The 10,710-nt window shown below is 31.2% G+C and overlaps 1 protein-coding gene across 4 annotated transcripts in view; it reads right to left on the bottom strand.

Moving 5' to 3' along the window:
* Window positions 1–268: 268 nt before the first annotated feature.
* LOC105222727 (uncharacterized) overlaps window positions 269–10,710 on the bottom strand; it is a 28,494-nt gene continuing 18,052 nt past the window's right edge. For 3 of the 4 annotated variants that reach the window (XM_011200168.4, XM_011200169.4, XM_011200165.4), the window contains exon 4: window positions 269–10,700. In XM_011200168.4, the coding sequence (XP_011198470.2) occupies window positions 10,113–10,700 (588 nt within the window). In that variant the 3' untranslated portion in view covers window positions 269–10,112. The remainder of the gene's footprint in view (window positions 10,701–10,710) is intronic. The other variant, XM_011200167.4, reaches the window with a different exon arrangement.

The following is a 10,710-nucleotide window of genomic DNA, read 5'->3' as shown; positions in this document are numbered from 1 at the left end:
AGCTTTTTTATTTATTTATAATTTTTTAAATGTATTTATATTTTTTTTATTTTATAATTAATTTATATTTTTTTTTATTTTTTTTTTATTGTTTTTATTGTTTTGTATATATATATATTTTTTTTATATAATTTTTTAATAATATTTTATTTTTCCACAATTTATTAGTTTTTATTTTTAATAATATTTATATAATTTATTTTTATAATTTTTTGTTTCTCTAATTTCCCAATCCCCTTCCAAACTTAGAAAATAAAATGCACAGGACTTATTGCTATTGCAGAGCATCCTTTAATTTTGTCTTTATTTACTTTCATTATTTTTGTTTTATTTAATCTTCTTGCACTTGTACTTACTTATATGTACAATATTTAGATGAGAATGTGTTTCGTTTGTGTTTACATTATTCATTACTTATCTGCCTACGTTCGTAAATTGGTTTTTACTGCAGTTCTCTCTTACATTTGTCTTATGAATAATTTACGATTTTACACTTATGCAAATTGTTTTTGTTTAATTTTCCTCATTTTCCACGCTCCCATTTAATTATTTGTTTTTTGTTTTATTTTTACCGTTTTTCAGCATTTACTTTTGGTTATGAAGTTATTTTATGCTTTTGTTTTTGTTTTTGCTTTGTATCTTGACTTTATTGAAATTTGTGTTGTTTCATACATATTTATATATATATACTTATAGTCATAATAATAATGTTTCAGTTTTTGTTTTTGTTTTTCTATGTATGTATAAGTACTTGTTATGCTTACGAACTATACGTATTTTCTCAGTCAATGATATTCAATGTTCAAATACCTAAGTAAATTAAAAATTCTCTCACACGCTGGTCACGCGCACGTCGTCTCTATTTATGTATGTATGTATGTATGTATATACATGAATTTGCATATTTTTTAGTATTTTTATGATTTTTTATTTATTTAATTATTTATTTTGTATTTTTTTAAATTTATTTCATGAATTAACATGTCTGCTGACCTTCGTGCGTCACTGTCGTCGCTGTACACCGATGACCGCTTACGATTGTTTTGTGTGTGCATACATACTCGCACATATTTTACATATGTTTGTGTGTGTATGTACGCTTACTTTTCGCTGTTACTGTAAAATTTGCTGTTTTCTTGCATTAATTTATATTTTTCCACAGTTTTGGGGCTCGCTTCATTTGTTTTTGTTTTTTTTGCTGTTGATACGTTGTTTGTATGTATGTGTATGTATGTTTGTATAAATTCCCATGCATTTCTTGGTTAAGGTGTATGTTTGTTGTTGTTATTGTAATTTTTAGCATTTAAAATTTATTTTTATATTTTCTAAGCGGGTTACGGGGTGGGGTGGTTGAGCTTTGTATGTATTAGTAGCGGTACTTGTAAGTTCTTTTTGTCTTAATATTGGTAAACATAATAATTTAGCGATTTATTTTGCTATTTTCCAGCTATGTTGTAATAAATAAGTAAAATATTTATTTTTCCATTTTTTCGAAATTATTTTTTTTTACATAAATACACGCTTGCATACATATATTTTTGTTTTTTACGAAATTATTGATTTTCTGCTGCATAAACAGTTACAAAACATAATACATATGTATGTATGTATATATTTTTTTCAACATTGACACATTTTTTATTGCTAATTACACAATTAATTGGCTTCAAAATTCTTTTTTATAAATTAATTTATTAAAAAAAAATAATAATAAAAATTAAAGTAGAAACAGAGAGCATTGCACAATTTATTTGAAATGTACGATCACGTGTTTAAAATATATTTAAATTTTAAAGATTAAAAGTCGCTTCGCTAGAAACAGCTTTAATCTTCCCAATGCCTTCAGCACCAAAGTCTTATGCTGTGCTTCTAATAATCTAAATAAATTACACATACATCTAATTTTTTGTGAAAAAATCAGTACAAAAATTGCCGGTGACCAAAATCTAGGCTTGTCGAACACATAAACTTTGAGCGAAAGCGCTAAAGTGACGTCATAATAGCAATATTTTGAGTGCACTGAGCGAAAGCTGTCAAGCAGACGCGAGCTTCCTTATGAAATTACCTTTTTTTCAAAAAAATTCCGTCAGACAGTCATATAATCTTAAGAATAAGATTTTGCCAACCTGGAGAAAAACGTGTTTTCAGAATTAACGGATCTTTCAAAAGTAGACCGATAGTGACAGCAAACAACGCCATATTTTATTCCACACCTTTGACTTTTCTCTTCAATAAGGGTTGCCATTTCATCATGGAAAGATGTACGATCCAACAACAAGTCGAAATTATTAAAATTTACTACCGAAATTCGGAGTATGTGGCTTCAACTTTAAGAGCGCTATATCCAATTCATAGTCACCATAATTGTCCTGTCAGATCAACAATTGAGCGTCGAGTGGAAAAATTTTAATCCACAGGCACAGTACGAAATGTTTCCGTGCCAGTGAGATAAAGAAGTGCCCGTAGCCCGCATCAATTGAGGAAAACCCAAATCAGTCTCTCACGCGTCCTTCTTTAAGTTGGGCATCTCTGGCACGTCATTGTGGCGAATACAAGATCAAATTGATGTCAGCACTGATGCCTCTTGGCCACCACAATCGTCGTATGATCGTGAATTGGGCTGAGCAACAACTTGAAAATGGTCCAGATTTTCATCGAAAAATTATCTTCAGTGATGAGGCTCATTTCTGGCTGAATGGCTTCATCAATAAGCAAGATATGCGTTAATAGTCAGGCAGCAATCCACATGTACTCCATGAGTCGCCATTGCATCTCAAAAAAATTACGGTTTGGTACGTATTATAGGCCGGCGGCATCATTGGGCTGTACTTCTTTCGTGTTGATCAAGACCGGCACGTTACTGTGAGTGGGAATCGCTACCGCTCAATGATAACCGAATATTTTTGGCCCAAAGATGTTGACTTGGACAGTATGTGGTTCCAAAAGGATGGTACTTTAAGCCACACAGCGAATGTCACAATCGATTTATTGAAAACCAAGTTTGATGAACGCGTTATCTCACGAAATGGCCCCGTCGATGGCCGCCTCGGTCGGTCGATTTGACGCCGTTAGACTATTTCCTGTGAAGCTACGTTAAGTCTATGGTCTATCCCAACAAGCCTATGGTCTATGCCAACGACGATTGATGAAAAATCATTCTAAAATGGCTACACTCAAACTACAATGTCGTAATTTACTATGGTACGAACCAACATTCAATACAATAGTAATCGAAAACCAAATTTATAAAAAAAAATAAAATTGTCGTGTTGGCTTTTAAATAATTAAAAGTCTTTTATATGAAAAATATATTAAATTTTTAATTTATAATCTTCGACTTACAAAATGCTCGCCAAAATCTATTAATTTGTAGCTTAGTATTTTTGAGTTGCAAACAGTTATTCGTTGCTGTAAAACATGAATTTATATTGTTTGATACAAAGATTTCTATATCTTCTTCGTTTCTGTTTTCCAGACTGGCTTATGCTGTTCTTTTTTGCTTAATTTTCAAGTTACTTAATTTAATATACATAGTTTGGTTTATTGTTCGAGCAATTCAAATCTTAAAGAGTAAACGTATTATCCAGTGTATTAAATTTATTTATTTTTATTTTGTAAGTAACTGATTTCTATTTTAATTTTATTTTTTTCGTAGGACATTGATAATTTCGGTTAAAAATTTTAGTAGGAGCACATTTCTGGTAATTACAACTCTGTTACTCTAATTACGTCATATTTTTTAAAGTAAGGGTTTCTTGAGGAAAAAAAATTATTTCGGGTTTCTAAAATATCGTTTAAATTTTTTGTTATCGATATCGATAAATTATCGTTTTTTTCGAAGGACCAAATTTTTTCAATCATTAGTAAGAAATATGGTTAACAAATTATCAATATCGATATAATATCGATTTTTATCGATATAGCAAATTTTTAAATATTTAACATTAGTAAAAAATATGGAATACAAATTGTTCAAATCGAAAGATATCCATATATTATTGATTTTTATCGATATACAAAATATGATTATAAATTATTGATAGCAAAAAGTGGTGTTATCGATATCTAATCATTTAGAAAGTAGTTAGAATTATAGATTATAAATTATTGATAGCGAAAATTGGTATTATCGATAATTAATCATTCAGAAATATATGTAGATTACAAATTCTTGATATCGAAACGCAAAAATATCGATATTTTATTGCTTGATTTGATTAAAAAATTTAGTTTCATGGTTTTATGCCCACATTTCATTGAATTCTCAAAGACATAAAAGAATATATATCGATTATAAATTATTGATATCGAAATACATATATCGATATATTTCAATTTTTTTTATCGATATACTACATTTTGAAGCTCTTACGACAATGCAAAAAATGTGGATTACAAATTATCAATATCGAAGAGTAAGATTATCGATATTTAATAATTTAAAAAAATTCAAAAATGAAGTTGTGTGGTTTTATATCCACTATTAATGGAATCCTCAAGTTATTAAATTTTATTATTGATGATATTTTTAGGCCCAAAAATCTTGTTATTGGTATATCGATTACAACTACTGGTATTGAAATCGTATTCCTATGTTTTGTTTTTTTTTTTAATGTTTTCATCAGTTAATGCAAATATGTTTGCAAAAATATATCGATATCGGAATTTCGATTAAAATTATTGGTTTTGTAATCAAAAATTATCGATAATTGATAGATTTTGTAAAGAAATAATATCGATAACTGATCGATTTTGTAACCAAAAAATGCATTTAAAAAGAAAAAATCGGTTTTCAATCTTTGTTAATATTTTATCAGTTAATACAGATATTTATGAAAAAATATATCGATTGCGATATTTCGTTTAATATTTTTGGTTTTGTAATCGAAAATATCGATAATTTATCGTTTTTTTGTAAAAAAAATCGATGTAAATAATTTATTTTTTTTGTTAAAAATATCGATATCGATAAATGGTATTTTTTGTAACCGAAACATATCGATAACTGTTCGTTTTTTAACAAAAAAACTATTTTTTAACTATAACTCATTTTACTTAACGCTAATTAGCACAACAGAGTTGCATTTACCTTTTCCACTGCATGCTAAGTATTAGGTTTGCGTTTTCAGTATAGTTTTTTTGAATTTTTTTTTGGTTTGCTGCAAAGTTGTTACTTTTGTTATTGTTAAATGCCTGCATATTTACTAAACTAATAGGATTTTTGCTGTTCATATATACTTTTTAATGCTATTTTTCGCGACTTTTTTGTTGGAAAAAAATTATTTTTTGTATTTGTTGTTGGTCTATATCAGTTTGCGTATATGATTGCTTGTGTGTGTATGTATGTATGTGTGATTTTTACTTTTATGTGGGCTGTTTTCGCTGTCTTGAGATGCTAGTCTATTTCTGGCTGCAATTTGCTTAGGTTCGTTTACTGCGTTATTTACTGTAAAAAATTGTACAAAGTCCTTGTGGGCCTTTTTATTGTTGTTTTTGTTTTTTTTGTAGTTTTTTGTTGTTGTTTTTCTATGAATTATTATCTTATTATTTTTTGCTCGCCTGTTTGCTTTTATGGTTTTTATAAATATTATTAATTTATTTCGCTGCTTTCGTTTGTTTTGCTTTTGCTTTTCGCTCTTTTTCTCGCGCTTTGACGCATTTTACATACATATTACTGCGCTATGAGACGTTGTAAGACAATTGCCATTCATGCTTTGTATGCCATTTATTAAAATACATTGAATTTTTGTTGCTAAATTGTTATTGTTGTTTTAGGGTTTTTGTTTCTGTATATGTAACTGCAGTTTTTGTTGTAGTATTCTTTATTTTCAATATTTTTTTTTTAATTTTGTTGTGTTTTTTTCTTGTTTTATTTATTATTTTTATCAGTTATTTTTTCGGCTTGAGTTGTTTGTTTGTTTGTGTGTTTATTTTTCTTTTTTTACTAGTTTTTTACTGCTTATTTTTTATTTTTGCTTGCTGTTTTCTTCTCTGCTGATTTTTTCATATTTTTCGGTAAGCTATTTTTTTTATCTCTATTATGTTTTTTTACAGCACAAATACAATATTTACAAATTGTTTTTGTTTTTTTGTTGTTTTTATATTTTTGCCTTTTTTACTTTTACGCTAATATAAAGTCCCCTTCTGCCTTAATTGTTTAATGCGCTCTCACGCCCCTTTAATTAACTGTTTCTCTTCTGTTTTTTGTTTTTTTTTTTTTGCTTTTTGTATGCTTTCTTTCTATTTCCGCTTTATTTATGTTTGAATTTTTGCTTTCCTCCATTACATCTTAATTATTACCGTTACCAATTCTGTCTTCACACTGTTTTTACATCAATTTGCTTAATTTGTAATTAATATTGTTTGCTCAATATATTGTTTTTGTTGTTGTTGCTTTTTGTTGTAATTTAAAATGGTGAAAAAATATGTACGCTTCTGCTTCTATTTGTTTGTATGTATGTATGTATATATTTTGTTTATTTAAACAATTTTACCGGGGCCTCTCCAACTTGCGTTGTGTCTTTCATTCTCTCTCGCGCCTTTTCTCTCATCTCGTGCCCACACCTACAGCTCCAGTTGCTCTTCATTTTCTCTATAATTGCACGCGCTGGCTTGATCCTTGCTCGCTCTCTCTCTCTCTCTCTCTTGCGCCAATACTTGTTGCGCCTTCGCTTTGTGCTTTACTTCCAGCGCCTCCTGCTTTTCTTCTTTCTTTTACTCCTCTTCATATGTATACTTTATCGCACCTATTACAAAAATGTATTTCAAAATTTTTATTGTTTCTATGTATGTATGTATAATGTTTTTTTTGTATTGTTGTTGTAGTTATTATACTTATTTTTTGTTGTTTTTGTTTTTAATATACATTAGTTGTTGTATTTGATTTGATTTTAATATGCAGCGTGTGTGCGCATGCGCACTGCCTGTTTTATTCAATGTTCTGTTTTGCCTGCTTATTTGTTTTTGTTTTTTGTATTTGCTTATGCTTTTTTAAATTTATGCGTTGTTGTTTTTCGGTTTCCTCTGTTAAGTTTTAGGTTTATTGTTTTCGCTGTCTCTTGTTTTTGCTTTTGTTTTTGTTGTAAAGTTATTAGTTATGAGTTGTTTATTGTTGTTGTGCTGTCGTTTTTTGCTCTTTAACAAATTTATTGTTCGTTTTTCGTTTGTCTGCCTTCGGAAATACTAAATTATGCGAACAGAATGCTTTTCTACAACAATTTCTCCTGAACTTAATGCATTTTTTGGCCTTTACTTAGGGTTTACAACATTGAAAAACAGTAAAAACTTATTTTATAGCCTATAAATATAAACGAGATCAAAATTTTAAAATGCTATAATTTCATAAAAACAGCTGTCTTTACTTTAAGTCCAAGAAAAAATTATTATTTCTTCATTCAAAAATTACAAAAATTAACAAAAATGCCTTAAATTGCATAAGAAATCTTAAAAAGTGTAAACAGGGTTGTCAAAAGCTAAACTTTCAAAATTGTGCCATAATTCTTTTAAGCTTTAAGTTTTCCGAACTTATAAAAAATATGCTCAAGAACGCTGGTAAGATCTCAACTGACAAACATTAGGTCCATGCGTTGGACATATTAGACCATGTCTTGTTTTTTCTTCTGTTTATTAATTAAGAGAGCATCTTTGCCGCTTGCTTTCACGTTATGTATAAACTCGGCACTAGTAAAGCGGTCATCGATTCACCAAACATTGGAGAGTAGCAAATCGCGCCTACGTGTAACTGCCATAAAGTGTTCCAAATAAACTATCAAACAGTATCATCACTTTTATGTGGTAACCATATAATCGCTGACGAATTCCGGATGTCTAATACAATTCCTACGTAGTATCCATAGAAGATATCTGAGTATATACTTGTATGTATTACTTTTTTTTTAGTTTTGTGGTTTGTATGGGAAAATATACAATTGTAGCGATTTCACGCCTCTTTACATGAAATTTAGGACCTGCCTTCTAAGTCGCTTGCTGATATGTCTCTCTGAAACCTTTATAAAGATAGCTACGCCTGTTGAGCTAGAGATTATATTTTCTATACCAATCTTTCGTCAAGGTAATTTAATTTTACGAACTGACAAATTTAAGGGTCTATCAATGGGTTTCTACTATAGTATTCGAAAATCTCTTCTCTATGGATAATTTGAGGCGATACTTAATGTTACATTCGCCATTTTAGAAATTTAGTATTCATTGGAGTCCATTTAAAAGTCGTGTAATTTTTAAATTTAGATTAAAGGAGTTCTTCCAAAGGGTTCTCACTTTAATATACATAAGTAAATATGGCAAGAAGAACCTATCATGGTTTCCAGGACATCACTATGGGAACTGTGAAGCAGATGAACTAATCAGAACAGACACTATACTACAATTAGATTCCAATAAAGAGAGAATTCATATCTCTTTGGGTACTTGTAGGAGAATCATCGAGAAATATGTTATAAAAATAGCTGAGTCTCGATGGAATCTATCCTTGATTTGCTCTGCAAACTGGCAAGCGTGACCTGAACGCACATGGAACTATTAAAATTTAAATGGAATGATATACGAACTCTAGTAGGAGTGTTAACAGGTTACAGTAGACTACGCCATAGAACGGCTACTGTAGAAGCTGTTGGAAGTTAGAAGAGGAGGAGACTATAAAACAACTTCTATTAGAATATAAGCCTCTATATAAGAAAATAAATGTATTGATCGAGAGTTTCTTGACGACGTCTCGGAGGTCGTACAGACAAAACTTTTCGTACTGATGAACATTATCAGAAGCTTGGCTGGTGCAGAGAGGGGACAATAGAGTCAGGGGACCTTAGTCCAGTAGCATTATAATGTTCTTCGTAAATGCATCGTTAGAAAGCCACTCTACCTAGCTATCTATAAGTAGAATAACTCTTCCGACCATTGTTACGAAATCAACTCTCTTATCGCCTTTACTACTAAGTTGATGATCGTCCTTTATGATGCTAAACATTCGAATATTAAATTCATAAATTGGGTCTAATATTTAGAATTTACGATCGATATGACATCTCGTTTGAAAGCTTTAAGCTGGCGTCCAAGGAATTTTAGCATTTTTAAAAAAGTTTTTTTAACATCACAATATCTCTGAATGCTGAGATTAGAAGTCTATTAGTATGAAATGTTTCATGATTTTAGACTTTCCCGCGGTCGAACTGCGAGTTGGCCATCTCATACCATATATAGACTAGTTAAACACCGAATTCAGCTTTTCAACAAAATATTTAGTATAAACTTTTACGCAATTTGGCAACCCTGTTACTAAAAAGTATCGAGATCATATTTTTTACATTAAATCGAGTGATGTTACTTAACAGACTTCAGACTTAAAGCTTTTACATAACGTTTCAGAACAAAAATATATATACTATATAAACAAAGAAGAACTGGGACCACAAATTCTGGAACTTACAAATTACATTTTCACATACATTTAAGTAAAGTGTTTGCGTGTAGTGTTGTTGGTTTTGATTTTATGTTTCTAAAAGTCTGTTCTTTACGGTAAATTATGGGGATTTGCATAGTTAGGGCTATTGTTGTTGTTGTAATTTGTTTATTATTTTCATTTTTTGCTTAATGGGGCTTGCTTTCAGTTGCTTTTTTTCGCTGTCATTCATTGTGCTTTTCCTAAGCTTTTAAAAACTGCGCGCTTTCACAGCGCCACAACTAAGCTTTCATTGTTATTGACTTTTGGCGCTCATGTTTTCGCTTTATTTTTTGTATTTTTGGTTCTTTCTTTAACATAAAATTATTTAGCGGTGTATGTTATTTATATTTTTGTTTTTGCTGTACAAAACCTACATACATATTTACCATCAAAACCGCCATAAACTTAATTTTCATCGAATTCATTTGCATTTCATTGCCAAATCTGCAACATCTCTCTTGCCCACTCCGTTCTCTTCCTGCCTCTCCCTATCTCTTTCTCTCTCTCTCTCTCTGCCTCTTGTAATCATCATGCTTGCAATCGTGTATTTGCTTCGTTTTCTTCAATTTCATGTTTTCGTTATGGGTAATGCGAGCTTTTAGGTACATTTACTTGTAATTAGTGAGAAGTAAAAAGTCTTTGATTTGGCGCTGCATTAGAGACTTACTTGCTGCATTTTATCAAAATCTAAACACGGCCGATGTGGTCGCTGTAGCCTCTGTGTGGCGTGTTGTGTGCGTATCGGTCGGCGGTGTGGTGATCTAGCCGAATGGAAGAGTTTCGCCGGTGGACTAACCGAGCGCACCTCCATCGCATCGAGACCGGTCGTCGATGCGGGACTACTGCGCGAACTATTATAGTGGAAATTATATTTGGGTTGCGGCTGATAGATATGATGGCTGCTATTGCTCATCTTAAGCGATGAGGCGCACACCTTAATCACACTCGTTGAACTGTTGTCGCCAGCGCATGCACCGCCGGCCTGTGCGGCATTGCCGCTAGACGCACCCGACGCCGCTGTTGCGGCACATGACGACGCGCCGCCAGCAGCAGCCTCACCATTTTCGTCATTAACACTATTATCACATAATTTAATATTTTCGATGCCGCAACGCGCCTCCGATAGTATCAGTGGCGTTGTGGAGCGATATTTGTGGCTGCGGTTTGGCTTGAAAGCTTCCAATGGTGGTGATGTGCGAAAATTCACTGGTGTCAATACTGGTTCCAAGAAGTTTCTCAGCTGCTAAACGTGC

Source organism: Bactrocera dorsalis, chromosome 1 (genome assembly GCF_023373825.1).
Source record: "Bactrocera dorsalis isolate Fly_Bdor chromosome 1, ASM2337382v1, whole genome shotgun sequence".
Taxonomy (NCBI): domain Eukaryota; kingdom Metazoa; phylum Arthropoda; class Insecta; order Diptera; family Tephritidae; genus Bactrocera; species Bactrocera dorsalis.
The sequence above is the reverse complement of the archived record's forward strand: the minus strand, read 5'-3'. Positions and strand labels throughout refer to the sequence as shown.